At 32.6% G+C, this 17486-nt stretch overlaps 2 protein-coding genes across 3 annotated transcripts in view; both read right to left on the reverse strand.

Moving 5' to 3' along the window:
- LOC129801143 (nephrin-like) overlaps positions 1-9903 on the reverse strand; it is a 127941-nt gene extending 118038 nt beyond the window's left edge. For both annotated transcript variants that reach the window (XM_055845909.1, XM_055845911.1), the window contains exon 1: positions 9486-9903. In XM_055845909.1, the coding sequence (XP_055701884.1) occupies positions 9486-9588 (103 nt within the window). In that variant the 5' untranslated portion in view covers positions 9589-9903. The remainder of the gene's footprint in view (positions 1-9485) is intronic.
- On the reverse strand, positions 1718-3688 carry LOC129801145 (facilitated trehalose transporter Tret1-like). Its single transcript, XM_055845912.1, has 3 exons — positions 3232-3688; positions 2853-3169; positions 1718-2782 (listed from the first exon to the last, which is right to left on the reverse strand). Exons 1-3 carry the CDS (start codon positions 3657-3659, stop codon positions 2121-2123), a joined length of 1407 nt encoding a protein of 468 aa, XP_055701887.1. The 5' UTR covers positions 3660-3688; the 3' UTR covers positions 1718-2120.
- Positions 9904-17486: the final 7583 nt, after the last annotated feature.

Raw genomic sequence — 17486 nt, forward strand, 5'->3', positions numbered from 1 at the left:
AAAAATTATTCTTGATATTTGATAGGTATCAATCAATTTCACATTTTAACTTTACATGTTAAATATGTAGCACATGTTTTACTACGTAAAAAATGATGTAAAATGTAAAAAAATCACCCAACCCTGGATACAATTCCCTAAGTCGACCCAAGAACTATCAGCATAACTTTCATTTGTTTCTCTATCCTTCTGATACCATGTTTTATGGGCATACAAGGGTCCCGAGATTATCCACATTTTCGGGACAGAAAAAATCCTCTCGAAATAACATTGTTCATCCAGAAAATTTGTTGACCGTAGAACGAATTCCGCGCGGAAGAAAAGTACTCGGTACAAAAAGATCCAGCTGCTGAAGAGAAATGCATTTTAAGCAGAATTTTTTGGCCTGAGTTTTTTTTTCCATAAATTGTTAACATATTCAAAAAATTTACCTTAATAAAAGAATTTTTTCTGATGAATAAGCTTATTTCAAAAATCATTTTATAAATCGACTCTCAAAGGTAGGCAAAAGTGCATAATTTAGATTGCATAATCCCGTAATGTGCACTTATACCTCGAAAATGCAGCGTGTATGATTTTTATTTAATTTCGTCCATTTACACCAGTGAATCAAGATTAAAAAGTTAAAAAAAAGGCCAAAAAGGCTCTAGATAGCGCTCCTGCGAAAGATCTAGGCTCCTTGAAAAGGCCTTAAAATTTCTCATAATTCTGAACTGCTTCCAATTGTTTGGGTACAGACAATAAACCGGCTATGAAATAATGATTTTTTTGTATGAAATTTAACTTTAAGTTATTTATATATCGCTTCAAATCGATTGTTATCCGGTAAGATTAAAAACAAATTCCGCAATGGGAAAACTTTGAGAACACATTGAATTCATTAACACTACTTCAAGCTTTTCTCAAATAAAGAGCTTCTTAAAATACAAGTTCGAGCATTTCACAAAGTTGAGACAGATTGCCATTCAATTTTTCTAATATTTGAGTTCACAACCAATTTAAATCGATTTATAAATCACTCAAGAGTAGATCTAAATTAGCTTAGCATAAGTAGTGAAATTGAATTTCGGATATTAATTCAAGAATATGCTTTCCAGAGTCAATTAACTTTTTAACAAAAGTGACAAGTCTCTCTCTTATCGTATGACTCATAGATCTATGCAAAGACAAATCAACGAATCGATCGTTATGTCATTTCTGAGAAATCGTCTGATACGCGGCTATGTATTTAAAAAAAATTGTCTCTTGGATAGAGGGATTATATATTTAATTTGCTCTCCCTATCAGCAATAAATTGAGTTTGGTTAATTAATTTACAGCAGAAATTTAAAAATTATTAACTCAAACAAATGAATGATGGGAATTTGACTTGTTACATACATACAAAATTGATATAGAAGATATGAAAATTAAATTTTCAATAAAAGTCCAATTAATCAGTGCAATAACCAATTCGGACTTAATAAGAATTTCAAGGCCTGTTAAATAAATTCAGTTTTAACAGTTGGTTGAAAAACAAACAAACATTTTAAAAATTTTGACCTTTAACGATGTAAAATAATTAGAATAGCATGGAGAAACCATGTGATGTTGTTCTCGTTTGCAATAGAGTCTATACAAAACAGGGCCTATGGCAAAAATTCTAGAGGACATTTTGACCTACATTCCCTCAATATTATAATTTGTAGTTCACTCTGAATCGCATTACAATTGTGTCTATAATACGAAAATTTCATTTATTCGCAAAATATAGCTGAAAAAATTACATACCGTGTCTGATATCTTATATTAAATCAACTTTTCATGCACTTAGAATTAGTTTTATAGTAAGTATTTAGCCTATAATAAGATAATCTTGGCTTATCAATAGTTTCAAAACAATTAATCATATAAAAACGTTCCCCGAAAATATCCTAATTTGCTCTTAATTTAAACATCCAAATGGGCACAAAAAAATATAATACAACGAAATAAAGTATCGCTGCATGTATTACTACCTCAAAGTATTTCTCTTTCCGATATAAACATAAAAGTCTCTTTTTTTACAACTTCCTCACAAGTTACGAGGAATTCAATAAAAGTTGTGTTTTATAAAATATTTAGGAGCAATGTCTCCTGAATCAACCACTGTCACACTCTTTATTTTTCTTTTTGTTTAGGATTTCATTAATTTCATGAGTAGATTTTCCTCTGGTTTCTGGTAGCATAAAATACACTACAGACAGTTCAATGATGTTCCAAAAGGCAAAAGCCAAAACACAGCTATGTATGCCAAAAGCTTCTGTAGCTGGCAAAAAGAATTCTGTCATTGCAAAACCATCTAACCACTGAAGAGTTACAAAAGTGGCTCCTGTCATACTTCTAAGTTTAGTCGGTATAAGCTCTGTTGAGATAATTGTGGGAACGTTGATCAGGATGATTCCAGAAGCGGCTAAACCGTAGAAAGATAGTATCAAGATCCATTCACAGCCTTGCGGAATGGATATTTCAAGATTCAGTATGTAGTAGTACAGTGCAAATATCAATCCGCAAAGGATGTTAGTTATAAGTGCCATGATCATGGTCAACCTTCGTCCATATCGATCTAAAATGTAGGCTGTCGAAACATAACTGACGAACTGAACAGTGTAGAATAATGAAGTGACACTATTAGGATTCAAGGATGTGCCAGCCTGAGATAGCACAATTACAGAATAGGTCCCCAGAGTTTGTATGCCATTGAAATGCAGCAGACTCATTATAAAAAGGATTATCACAATTCCTTTTAAGACACCTCGAGAGCCTAAAATAAGGGATTTTAGAAATCGAATACTATGTGTGTTTTTAAAAATAAATAAATAAATAAAACCTACAAAAATCCTGAAAAGTTACGGAATTTCCAGTAGCATCTCTCGATTTCTTAATTTGTTCAAATTCCTGTGCGATCTCATCTAATGGTGTCATTTGGCGGAAGAACTTCAATGCTTCTTCCGCTTGAACGACTCGACTATCATTCAGAATAAGACAGTGTGGTGAGTCAGGAAACAATATCAAGAGGAAGAAAACTCCAAGGAGTGCCAATGGAACATACGGTGCAATGTGCAAAGGCAATGAGTCAGTGATGATGGATCCTAAAAGCATACCTAAGGAGAATGAAATTCCTGAAATTGATGCCAAAGCTCCTCGAATTCTGCAAAAACAAAAGCAATATTTAAGAAACAGCTTCCACATCGGTCAAAAGCCATATCATACCGATTCTCAGCTATTTCACATATATAGAAAGAGATGAAAATACGAATGCCACCAGCAGCAAGTCCGCTAAAAAATCTGGAGACGTACAAGTAATTGACGTTTTCGGCAGTGGCAATTAACACCCAAGAAACCACCATAATTACACCAGCTGAAATAATCGGCCACTTCCGTCCACATCTGTTAGGTAGCAGTCCGAAAACAATACTTCCAGCTACACCACCACCCATGACCAGAGAGTTCACAAGAGAAGCCTCCCATTGTGTTATGGGTCCACTGGCCAGGGGACTGTCCTTGGACAAGAGCTTGGGTAGAGTCTGCGAAGGCCAAGACACGAATATTCCAAACACTAGAGTCGACAAACTCATGCAAATTGAACACAACAATTGCAGGTATCTGCCCCTGGTTACGTATGGGATTTTGAGCAACATCTTATGTGGCTAAAGAAACGTTTACAACTAACTCATACATATTAAGTTACATCTCCCTCCCATAATGGAGAACTTAAGTTCTCATAAAATATTTGATTTGTTTTAATGAAGAAACCCAAATAAGCTAGCAGTAGCTGTGATTCTTACCAGGGAACATGAATATGCTTAATCGCGTCAAGTGAAATGAAGTGGATGAAACTGACTTTTATTCTATGATTGTTTTACAGTCATAGTTATGATGGATGTTTTAGTGATTCTACATTATATTATATTTCAAAAAGAGGCTCTCGTAGTGTAATTGGTAAGAGTATCAGCTCTTGGGCGGAGAGATCTTAAGCTTGACCCTTGCAAAAAAGGTGCCAAAAGACTATATGAACTTCAGACCTAGCTTAGCCATATAACTTAACCCCTCCCTTAAAGGACGAGAGGGTCAAAAATCGAGGGTTAGAAAAAATCACTTTTTCTAACTTTTTAGAGCAAAACCTTTAGACGGCCGTAGAAAAAAATCATTTTTGGATCACCGGTGACCCAATCGTCCTTAAACTGTACTAATTTAATTTGTACTAATTTTGTAAACTGTTCTAATTTCTTGAAATCATTATTTTTTGGAAAAAATTACTTAGGATTGGATTATTAAAAATAAATCACCTATTAAGTTCCCAAAAAGCAATAAAATTGTTAACTATTTAAGATTTTGAGAACCTTCGAATACTGGACTAAACCTTTAGCCTGAAGACCGTTTTACACATCCAATGGAACTGCCTTGTATTAAGAAAAAAATTCAGTAAACCAATAAAAATAGGCAATGCAGCGAAAGTCAACCCAGTTTATAAATAAATATAATTAATTATACTCCAAAAACTTAATTTATAGTAGTCACACACATTCCTCGTTAGAAGAGTTTAAAATATTTTAAATTGGAAATTTAATAACACGGATTATGACCTGGATCAGAATTTATTCCTTCTATAGCTTCATACCACGTTTCGGGGATGTTTGTGTGAAGCTATAGAAGGAATAAATTCTAATCCAGGTCATAATCCGCGTTATTAAATTTCCATCAAATATAACTGACCGAACACTTTCCAATATTTTAAATTTATCTAAGTTTTTCACTTTCTTTGACAATTTAATAAATTGTTTGAATTCAGAGTACATAATACATGAGTAAAGAATTGAAAAATAAAGTAGTTCCAATAAGTTAAATGTTAAAGTAAAGTGTATTAAAATTGATTAATTACACAAACCTTAAATACATACTACAAAACCTAATATAAAATTAAAAAATTATAACTTCAGTTTGGATATGCTTTAAGCTCAACTTTCGTCATTTGGTTTTAATTAAAATATCAAGTGATGGTTTTAGAGTGTTAGTAACTAATTAGACTGAGTAACTTAATAACCGAAAGTATAAGATCGCGAGTACAAACTGCTGAGATTAGATACTTCCGAGTGATTAAAAAAAATTATTCATTGAGATCGAATGAGAAACATAATCATTCCTGAGGAGCTAATGGCCTCTACACATTGGGATCAATTTTTGTCAAAAATTGCTTTTTTGAAGGAAATTTCCTGCAGTGTTGTAGGGGGAAACGTCAAATTTCTGTCAAAAACGCAATTTTTGACGAAAATTGCTTCCTATGTGTAGACGCCTTAAGAGAAGAGGAGTTTCTTTTTCATGTTGACAGATAACATCACAACTTCGATTGTATGGTAGAGGAACCTCGACTTCGGGGCAGACGTGCTTATAAGGTAGCTGAATCAAATTTAAGATCTTGCCTCGCAAAGCTTTGGAATCGACCCTAAACATCTTCCTAAAGTGACAGAGGATCGACAGACGTGGGCTGCTAACCTGCATGGCATAGGCTTACGACGCCGAAAGAATAAGCGTTTAAAAATGAGTCAACGAATGAAAATTAGCAAAAAAAAATTATTCCAAACTGTCATACTCTGAGGGTTTAGGATTATCGATTAGAGACCCCTTGCACAAATTTTCTTTACCCATACCTTTACTGACATTTTTCGCTTAAGGTTTAAAATCTGGAGAGAAGGAACGACTGTGGAGCGGTGTATGTAAAGTTAAGCCTTAGACTTATGAATTATTTTAAAATTAAAAGTTTATACATATTTAAGATTAGATTTATTTGCTTAATAGTGTATTGTTTCTTTCTTAATTCCCACTGACTTAATACCGTACATTAAATAGACTTGTTAGAATATGAGTCGAATAAGTCGATTTTTTGCAAAATTCGTTTTTTCGTTTTTCGGATACTTCTTGGCACTTTCTACCTTCCTTGTGAATATTATACCGAAAAGTTAATTATTCCCAAAGTTATAGAGGTATCAAATCTTAAAAATCCTATACTAAGCACGTAAAATCTTAGCTTGAAATCGCTCTCTTGTGAAATTGGTCATTCGCGACTTATTCATTTTTGTATTCTGAGCCATCGGAATCTAATCAAATTATATATTTTAATGTTTCAAAACTCAAATGATGGAATGGTGTTAAGGATAAAAAAATTATCGAGCGGTAGGTCTCGGGCTTAACTTCAACGTGCTGAAATTTGATTGAAAACTAAGACGGAAATTTAATAAAATTGTTAATCAATATTAGTACATATAGTAAACTAAGTTTAACATATTTTGAAAAGACGTACCACATTAAAAGGCTTTTCATAACACTCTAAATGATTTTATTCCCTTGATCTTACTAGTACCGATACAATGGCTAATTTAGAAATTATTTTGTGATCATTAATTACTTGGATCTCAAGTAGCAAAAACTAATAATCACGATATAAAATTTATTACGTATTGACTAAGAGAGAGGTGAGGATCTCATGGTGCAATCGCTAAGAGCGGTATGCCGAAAATAGACAGACTGATCCTCGAGAATACTCGGCTCGAAAAATTTGGCGGTAAAAGATCAGCCCAAACTATCATACACTGAGGACTTAAGATCAAGGATTAGCGTTTTCACGTAAATTTTTATTAAATGTGCACACTTTGATATTTGAAAGATTTCTTAAGTGCAATATCAATAGATAGCAAGCACTCTGATCTCCTCATTACTCCAATCTTAATGCATTTTAAGATTTTGCCACATTGCGTACCATTACTCTCCATGTTTTTTCATCCAATTAATATATGTTGAGAAGTACCTAAAGACATCCAAAGTGAAACTTTTTGTGTCTCTTTCACTAGACCTCACGAATTTAGAACATCAGCCTGATCTTCCAAATTTTGGGTTGATCCCTGAGTGTAACGATATCGATCATCATTTTTTTTGGGCTGATCGCTAAGCCGATGAGGTGAATATTTTGGACATTAGAGCTTAAATAAATTCAGGTTTATTCTCCAGTATATTTAGACTGTAAAATTCGCAGTAAATAAATATCCAAATATTATATGTAGAGTGAGGGCTTAGTATCATCAGAGGTCCTTTGCATAAATTCCCTTTACCTAACCTTTTACCACAATTTTTTCAGGCTAAGTATTCTTCCGGATCAGCCTAAACCTATTTGGGGCTTAAGTTTTTGGGTGGTAGGATTTCTTACTCGACTATCGCATTTGTGAATTCAGTGAATTCGCAGTGTTGATAACTAAATGCCTAAAGTAATTTTCACATTTTATAAACATGCATATAAAACGCACCGCTTTTGCCCAAAATCTGCTGCAGCACGGAAGAAGCATTAATATTGGGAATTGGTCTACAGTGAACTTAGCACAGTCTTTTATATTCTAAAGACATAATGGAAATGATTACCTTGCAATACACATTTTTCAATACGATCATTTTTCGACTATTGCAGTTCTTTATTTCCAAAGTAGATATTCTACTCAATTAAGATAGAATGGTATATAATTAATTGATCAGAATTCAAGGTTTAGAAAAGAAATATAATAGTTTAAGGTAGATCGTCTTGCTCCAGTCATATCTTCTAGGCTTTTGGCCCTTGAAAGTCATATGACTGAAAGAAAAACGAATGTCGAATTTTCAAAACAAAGTCATCTTCAATGATCATTGATCTCAAGCAGTGCACAGTAGTGCATTGGAAATATCAGCAATTTTTCTGACATTGAGCTCAGCACGCCAAACGAATGATAATCAAGTTTGTCAAAAGATTATACTAAGAATTCAAGAAAGAATTCAAAAGTGAATCTAAAAAAACATCTCCCGTTGATTCCACATGAAATTTTGCCATATCAATATTTAATATTGGCATAGTACAATATTCAGTGAAGACCGTATTTAAACATGAAAAGCAAACAAGAAATCATAAATTGGAAAGAGAGTATTGCTTTATGTAGAATGGTATAAAATATTCAATGATGACTCATATAATTTTTTATTTTGATGGTCGTAAAACATGTCATAAATAAGGGTCATTATAACGTTGGAGCATTGATATTAAAACCTGAATCTATTTGGATTACTGTTAAACTATAGTGAAGATTTTGAGTGTTCTACTGAAGTAACATTAAACACGTTTAGACGCGGATTCCGTGATCTTATATCGTGTTTTTGATCATATAGTGCCACTTACTAGCAAACAGCTATTTTTTAATTAAAAGTGAGCCTTATTTTAATGCACTTTAGCTTCATAATTGGTCTGCAAAGCTAAATTATATCAGGGTAAAGTCCAGTTTCATTTGAAAATAGGAGAAAAAAGATTTATTTTAAAGCTTCCATAACTGCCTCACTTTCCCCTATGGTTTGATAAATTAAAAAGCGGTCAATCCGCCCATAGACTTATCGAACACCGGAAGAATATTGAATATCAGAAAGAAAAATAGCTAAAATATTTTTCAGTAAGAATAATACACATGAGGAGTGTCCAAACATATTCTATAGAAAGTTTGGATCCGATCGAACGATATTGATTTTCAATTTTGTTCACATAAGCTGAGATTGTAAGAAAAAATCAGCTAAAATGTTCAATCTCGAGAATTTAATTTAAGTTTCAGAAATTTTCCATTCAATTAATTATCTCATCTTCTCTCTATGACTTTGGAATGTGAAGTCATTCCAATTGATGCTGCAATTTCTCAATCAATCACCCGAGAATGGAGCTCTTTTGCGAGTTTTGGTTTTTGAAGCCTTTTGCTTTGAGATAATGGTATGAGGTTGGAGAGCTCAAAAGATGGAATTGACATTCTCTGGGGGTACTTCTTTTTTTTTCTCAACCCTTCTAAAGATGGATTTATGATTGTGGCGATGGCACCGTGTGATAGATCAAAATGACTTCACATGGAAAGTTTCCCAAGACTCTCTTGAGGATATTTATTTCTAAGGCCAGAGTAAACTTTTATTTTATTCACGAGAAAATGAGACATATTCCAGTGTAGCGTTAACTCTGATGGGACTTTTATAAAACAAGAAGATTGGGTTGATACACATGAAAAGTTCCACAAGTGTTGTTCTCAACAACCAAACACTTACTGAGAGTGTTTACGTTTTTAGAAAAAAAATATATATATGTATAAAAACATGAAAAAATTATTGAGAATATTTTTTTTCATAAAGAGAACATCGATAGTTAAAAATAAATTGCTGGATTATTTTTTTTATTTCTTTAAAAAGTGATTTTATTTTTGCTTAGGTTAGCTTGTGTCATTTGTTATATGTATAAATTTCTTCTTATGCTTTTTTTCGGAGTGTGCTTTCTTTGAGGAAAATGCTGAAGATTGGGAAAAGCAGAGTCTGGGGAGGGATGTACAATGACCAGAGGCAATGTCGATGTTCTTCTGCTATGAAGAGGCAAAAGTGGAAGACACGAAAGGGCAGAAATGGATAACAGAATGCCTGGGAAGGATTTTTCGTACCATTTTCTCCTTCTATAGTTTTTACGATGGATGCTGGTGATGCGAGAATTAATAGTTTTGGCAGAAGAAGAGCACATGTCCACAACCAGCCACTATAATTCATTTTGCTGATGTTGGGGATGACGATGGTGGTTTCTTTACACTTTTATGATAGAATGAAGATGAAACACACCACTCACAGCACATTATTTTCCTTCATGCCCTCCCCACAGTACACTTTACCCTTCAGAATCTTTCACTTCTTCAAGAGTTCTACTAATAACACTCTCACTCATTTTTTTTACACTAAAAGTCTCCAACAAATATATAACAATTAATACAACGCAATGTTACTACCGATCTAATAATGCGTCGAGTTTACCCAAGTGGTAGATACACTGCTAAATTGACAAACTGACCGCGTCCGCAAAGAGTTCGGCATTTACTGAATCACACTGTAATGTGCGAAGGGAAGTTTTCATCGCAGAAATTGCGTGTTCCACCCAATGTGGAACTCAATGAGGGAAAGTCATCGTAAAAATTCGGCAGAAGATACATACAACACCCGCTACAACATAACGCAGAACAGTCCCACAGAAGCGATTGCGCGAAAGGAAAATGGGGAATTATGCGTGGAAGACAAATGTGGAACCTGAGGGGAAACGACCCCCTTTTTTGCCAGAAAATCAACTATTATCACTTAAATATATATGCTATGTTGAGGCGTGAAAAGGGGAGAAAACATCCACTAATGACAAATCACACTGATAATGATGAGTTACAGATTTTATTAAAAATTAGTAATTAGAACTCCGGTTTTGGTGTACGAAATACGTAATACTAACACCTATAACACTTTCCATATTTTCCAATATAGCAAAGTATTAATTATGTAAAATTTTAGATTTATAAGTCGAAATTCTGGTTAATTATATGCTTTAATTTTATTACTATTTTACTCTTAGTTTTGATAAAAGGTAATTTATTGGAAACAAGACAAGATGTGTTTTTTTTCTGCTGAACATTGCTAATGCAGTTACGTCATTTAACCCTTAAAAGACCCGTAGGATACCCGGGGTTCAAAAACAAAATATTTTTTGGACTATATAAAGTTATTTTGTCCTTTAAATATTTAGAAAAATGGTTTTTGCTTGTGAAACACCGATGTTACACTGGTCCTTAAAGGGTTAAGTGGGCTAAGTGCCATTGTTTTAGTTTTTGTTTACGTTGAAAAAATTATTAAAGTTTTTTAACAATGCAGAATTTAACATCCACAAAGTGAAATATCTCTAAAATGGACAAATAAACCTAGATCAGTTTATTTTAGGGGAGATTCTTAACACGGGGAAACTCGAATTGAATGCAAATTCGATTTGGAGCTCAAATTGAGAATTGCTATGCAGTAATTTTGAATCAAATATCATTTATGGGTTTATTAGTTTAACTTTAAAACACTGAAATTGCTGAAATAACTCTGATTGCAAAATTGAATCAAGTGTTAGTGAGGTTATGTTTCATTGTCCCAAAGTGTCACAATTATTAGCCTATACAGTAGAGCCTCGCTATAGGTCATATTTAGTTTGACAGTTGGGTCGCACTCCATGTCATTTTTTTAAAATTATCAACGACTTTTAGTATTGAAATTGCTCGACGGCTTCCACTTTCTTTGCGATTGTGGTACTTGTTCTTGCTCTCTTCATTATGGATCACAATTATCACAACTACTCAATAAAGTTTGCCAAAAATATTAAAATAATTATGACAACATTGCATTTCGCGTACTAAAAAACATAACCTAACTTAAAGTCAGTGTTTTGAAATCAACGGTCGATAAATTGTGGACTATAGAGCGATGGCCTATAGCGGGGTTCTACTGTAATTCGTGACACATAATCCCATCATTTAGATCTAACGACACTAAAGATTCGATAGCGTCGAATCGATATCGATATTAGCGAGAACCAAAGTTATCATTTCACCTCTGTTTTTAACTCATAAAACTCTGCGAAAGAAGTTTTGGAGGTACAGTAGACTCTCGCTTAATCGGGCGCAAAATTTTGTTGACAATTTTTACGTTTGATTTTAAAGCAAATTTGTTCAAATTTGCTGTAGTTCCTCTTGTTTTATCGTAATCCTTTATATTTAAGCGCTTTTAGTGGAATTTACAATGATTTTGATGTCCAAATCTTTCGATAATTTGGATGACATTTTGCCCCATATGCCCGATTGAGAGAGAGTCTACTGTAGTCTAGCTGAACATCTCATCCCTGGACATTTTTTACCGGAAAAAACGGCATCTTGAATTATTAAAGTTCAAAGTTCAATCAGCCTGGAAGGCTTAATTTTCACCGGATTTGGTCATATTCGGATTCATTTGAAAGATTTTGAAATTCAAAACCCGACTGTACTGGTCACGATCAGTAATGAATCGATAAAGAATAGAGCCATATTTTTCTAGAATCAACATTAGTTAATGTTGATGATTCATTCAAATAACTCATTTATGATCATTTTTAAATTTTAGGATAGTTTTATGATGACTTATAGGCAAATTTGAATCGGTACTAAACTTAAAACATAAAAAATTTGCAATAATATTTAAGGCAGAGCTCCTTCTCGGGAAGTCAGACATCTTGCAAAGCCTCGGACGCTGTACAACCCCTTTTTTAAAGCTATGGCACTACATTATAACATACTTTATCTAAAAAACTTTCTGGGAATCTTGGTAATTTCAATCTAAAAAAAATTTACTGTAAGAATAAAAGCAAGTAATAAAAGACAATAGATCGTAAGAAATCTAGAAGAGTCTCTGTAATTAATTTTCTCTTTATGAAAACATGTAAAATGCTGTTTTATCCATCTAAATGGCTCAATTTTATTAAAACTTTGACTTTATTACCCTCAATTGATATTAATTGAAATATAGTGGGAAACCTATTCACCTGGGCTATTCATCAGGAATGCCCCAGGTGGCGATACGGTAGAAGGGATGCAATTAGTCCTAGAGCCAGCTAAGTCTTTGGAAACAGCTACGGATACGTCGGATGGAGTTATCACTATAGACGTTATAGCCTTGTAGTCAGCTTCTAGAAATTTAAATTCTTTACCTAAAATAAATTTAGAAAAATCATAAAACTAGAGTTTTATGTTGTGGTTAATAATCCTATGATTTTTCAAAATCTGTTTTTGATAAAAAATGAAGATTATTCCCAACTGTCCATAAGGATATAATGTCCATAAGTGATATGTATCCATAAGAGAAACTCATGTTTCCTGGAAAGCAAATTTGTGATCTCAGATATACGCCATGTTTTACAATAATCTAGTTGCAAAAAATATTAAAAAGAATCTCTGATGATGGAAAGATTACACTGGTCCTACGAAAAGCTATTGAAAATTAATGAATGAATGATTATAGATAGTAAGATTTTATTTATAGAATGACTATAGATAGTAAGATAGCCATTTTATTCTCGAGTTATGCATTTTTGATTATTCAACTGTGCATGTATTTTAATTAACAACATATATAAGGTAAAGTTCCCTCGAGTCGACCGGTTCCTCGACTCGACCGGTGGTCAATATTTGAATGTTTGATGGTGAATTTCAACAAAATTGTCACTGATTCGTATTTATTTATGGAATAATTGACCTATTAATGATAGATCATACGCCAAATATTAGTGCAAATATAAATAAATTGAATAAACAACCCAACCGGTCGAATTGATGAACCAGTCGACTTGAGGGCACTTTACCTTAGAGACAATTAATCACTGAAATAAGGTACACAGGGTACAAAAATTATAATAAAGTCTAAAATACTTATTTTGCATCTACATACATCAACTCATGTCTTGAATTGGTATTTTATTTCAAGATGCGAAATGAGGTGACGTAGCAAAATGATAAAATAAACTATTATAACATTTCATTTTTGAAATGCATAACAGATAAAATAATAAATATTATAATGAGATATATTTTTTGTATATTTTGTTTCTAAATTAGAGTTTTTGTGCATAACAAAATTTTAAAATAATAATTGGAATGCATTTTAAAATCAAATTTAGCTAAATCAGCTAATAACATATGGACATTTGATTGAAAGTGAAACACAATCAATTAAAATTGTGCTTCCTGCTCTACCCAAAATGTCAAAATTGTTTCACTCTTCAATCAAATTGAAATTGAATTTCCTGGCGTGAAATTGGAATTTGTAAAATTTTGCAATATATTTTGATAAACCCAAATTGATTATTTGTATATTTTTACAACAACGAAACAAAACCGACATCAAAAAAATGTATCAGAGTGAAAGGAAAAATATAAAATTTTGTTTTTGAATTTTTTATTTTGTGTAACAATAGAGAAGTTTAACGAGATTTTCAATTAAAAAAGGGTGGCAAAGGATCCCAGGCTTTGCGAAATGCTCGAACTCGTGACTTAGATGCTATACCCCAAACATACTTTCACATCATTTACCGTTTATCTGATCTCAACTGATTTAATCCTATTCATAAATCCCACAAAAGATTCAACAGAATAAATTTTAAGAGTATTAGTATTAATTTTTGAAAAAAAACTTACCGGTTCATAACCGGTTCACACTCAAAAAATTGCCAAAAATACTTTATAAGAAAAATAATTGAAGGGAAGAGAAGGGGAATGAAGAGCATGTTAATGGTCCCAAGGCTGACTTATGGGGGGTACTATTAAGGTCCCAAGTCTCTATTTCTAACCGATTGGACTGTAGGCATGGTAGCGACCGAACGGCCGAACGGACGGATAGATAGATTGAAAACAGTGTAATTTTATTTCACAGAAATCGTCTGAAAAGTAGCCCCCAGAGAAAAGCAGTCTCTGGGGTTAGAAGGTGAAAATTTTGAGGGATGAAAAAAACCAAGGGAGTGCTCTCTGAAAAGAAGCTTAACAGACTCAAATTTGTTTAAAGACAAAAAAATATTTCACTATAAATTAAAATTTAAATTCACTAAGTATTTAAAAAGTAATTTATATAGTGAATAGAAAAGTGAAATAGAATAGAAAAATGAGAAATGGAAAATTCGCGGAATAGAAAAGGAGTTCAAAATTAAAATTAGTTGTTTGGAAAATAAAGTTTTGCAAAGAGTTAATAAACTTGACTTTCTTAGAATCTCATTATCTAAATAAATAAGTTGTATAAAATGAGCTAAAAATATGATGTTGACAAGCTCACCTGAATCTGATTTAGTCGTTTTCGCCTAGTGAATAGGTTGGAAGGCCAGCCTGGTGCTATATCTGCTATATACAGTAGACTCTCGATTATTCGTGCAAGCGCCACGAAAATTTCCCACGGATTATGAGCTTGATGCACATAAAATCGTTCGAAATCGAACGATTTTTCTGTTTACGTACACTGAGAATAAAAGAAGGTAAGAAAAACTTTTTGGCTTCATAATAACGGTAACAATTAAGGTGTAAAAACATATCAACATTTATTCATTTTAATTTTGGACATTTTTAGGGGTAATATTAATATGAAAATGATAATTTTAACCCCCAATATACTAGAAAAAGGTAATATTTGCACCAATTTCAGTTCAATCGACAGTATCCATAAATATGCATACACTGAGAAAAAATGGAGATGCGAGTAACATTTTTTCCTCATAACTTTAACACTTCTTATGTGTAAAAATATATCAACATTTTTTAATGTTAATTTTACACCTTTTCTAAGGGTAAAATTAACATGAAAAAGTGTAACTTTAACCCCTAATACACCTAAAAAGCTTAATATTTACAACGATTTCGGATCTATACTGCAGGGTAAAATAAACATTTCCGGAATGTTATTTTAACTTTTTCGGATTTCTCTCAGTGTACGTTCCACAAAAGTCACAGTTAGGAAGTAGATTAAAGCATATTTACTTTAACAAAATCTCTAAAAAGTGAGCAATAGGTATGTCAACAAAATTTTTGAAAGGAAAGTGATTTTGCAATTTTTCCCGGAGAATTGGAAAGATGTCCCATTCTTGTTACATTTTTATTTTAATAATGAAATTACATGTCAAATTAATGTAAAATTATTCACAAGCGACGAAGTGAGGTAGCACATAGAAGTAGTGCATATGGGATTTCAATATATGAATTACAATTGCTGAAGATATTTGAATTATCTCTCATTTGCATTGCATCTCATGTGAAATACATTTTCCCAAACTACTTTTCCAACAAGTTTTTTTCCAAATACTCTCTCACAATGGTATTTCATGGTGAGCTCAAATGACAATGTAGACAAATATTTGCAATATCTACCATGGTTTCACATCAAGAAGGAAAATTCTAGTTTTTGTTCAATGCAGACAAATAGGAGGTATTCTCGCGAGAAAATCCCTTGGCTATGCGTTGCACTGGAATAATTTATGAAATAGAAATAAAATATACTGACTTCAAATACTTTCAATGGTTTCACATTTAAAATTTATTTTGGCTTTTTTATAAATTATTCCAGAAAACCATATTGTAGAATTTTATTACTAAAAGTCACCTGACCAAACCAAATAGCATGAATTAATAAAAATAAATATTTCACAAACTCGAATTTATTAAATATTACTACTCCTAACTTAATGCGCTATTATATTCATTGTAAAAAATCTGAAGTGTGCTCAACATTATTGTGATTAAAACATTACCTTCAATAATTCGGGGTTAGGGGGAAGAGATATTCTCGATAAAGTCTTTTTATAGGAAGTCATTAAAGACTGCAACTTAATAATTCTTACGGGTTTACATTTAAACCAATAAAACATTGAAGAAAAGTTGATTGTAAACGATCTGTTAAAATAATTTCAAAAATTTACAAAAAGTAGGGGAGACTGGGGCAACAAGTCACAAATCAAAAATTTCAAAATTCAATATCTTCCAAGATAAATAAGATAGCTGCTTAATTTTTTTTCCATAGATAGATTCCATAGACCTTCTTTGATGTTGTATGTTTCATAGAATTCGAACAAGGAATTTCGAAAATAAAAAAACATCAAAATTTTTAGCCCTATTTTTAAAATATTTTCCTTGAAGAATCTATCAATTATTACCTACTTATTATTCAAAATTTATGCACTGATGATTATTTCCTAAATGACTTGGATTCTTTGACTTCGAAGCCGCTATCTATTTTACAATTTTACAAAGATTCTTCTCTCAAGGAATCTTTTTATTAAGAACGACCACTTGGGGTAAAAAGTAACAAAAGGTTTGGTGCAAAAAGTAAGAAAAACCGAAACAATTTATGATGTCTCACGGCAAAAAAAAAACGTCAATGCCATGTGTCGCGGCTTGTTGCTTGCATTGGTCAAACGATTTGCAGTCTTTTGTGTGTTTTTTTTTCCAAAATAGCTTTAAAAGCGTTTTTATCGTTCAGATAGAGAAAACGGTGTTTTACAAAGGTGTAGAGGAATAAATTTCTATGAAAATATGTTATCTAGGCATTTTTTGAAATTTACGGAATCCCGTAATACAGCAAATCAAAATGTGATAACATCCCATGCCTGATACTATTTGCCCCAGCATTTTTGAGAATGGTCACAAAATCACCTTTTAGAAAACGACTCGATAAATGTATTTCCTTACAAGATAGGGGAAAATTACTTTTACAAAATTGTAGAGCGGTAAATCTCATATAAAACTGCGCTAATTAGAAATTTGTTTGTAAAAAAAATAAATATCCGTTTTGTGACTTTTTGCCCCAGTCTCCCCTATTTATAAAAGAAATTAAAAATATTTCATAAAGAAATTCAGTGAAAATTTAACAAAATGGAGTCTTTTGAACATATATTCAACCTGGTTTGTAAACCCAAGACCTATTTCTGCCTGCTCGACTTGTACCGTGGACTTTTCGCTTTCTAGACGACTGCTCTATCACCGAGCTAGGGGGAAGTGGGGCACCTTTGAAAGTCGGGCATCTTTGAATTTGGGATATTTCTCCCACGTTTAAGTGGAACTGAGCCACATCATAATGTAATTTAGCTTCTCAAT

Source organism: Phlebotomus papatasi, chromosome 2 (genome assembly GCF_024763615.1).
Source record: "Phlebotomus papatasi isolate M1 chromosome 2, Ppap_2.1, whole genome shotgun sequence".
Taxonomy (NCBI): domain Eukaryota; kingdom Metazoa; phylum Arthropoda; class Insecta; order Diptera; family Psychodidae; genus Phlebotomus; species Phlebotomus papatasi.

Excerpts from the sequence above, each read along its gene's own strand:
- LOC129801145 (XM_055845912.1), bottom strand. The coding sequence starts at position 3,659 with ATGTTGCTCAAAATCCCATACGTAACCAGGGGCAGATACCTGCAATTG. Across the intron at positions 3,170-3,231 it reads TGTGAAATAGCTGAGAATCG|AATTCGAGGAGCTTTGGCAT; the intron begins GTATGATATGGC and ends TTGTTTTTGCAG. Across the intron at positions 2,783-2,852 it reads CGTAACTTTTCAGGATTTTT|GCTCTCGAGGTGTCTTAAAA; the intron begins GTAGGTTTTATT and ends CCCTTATTTTAG.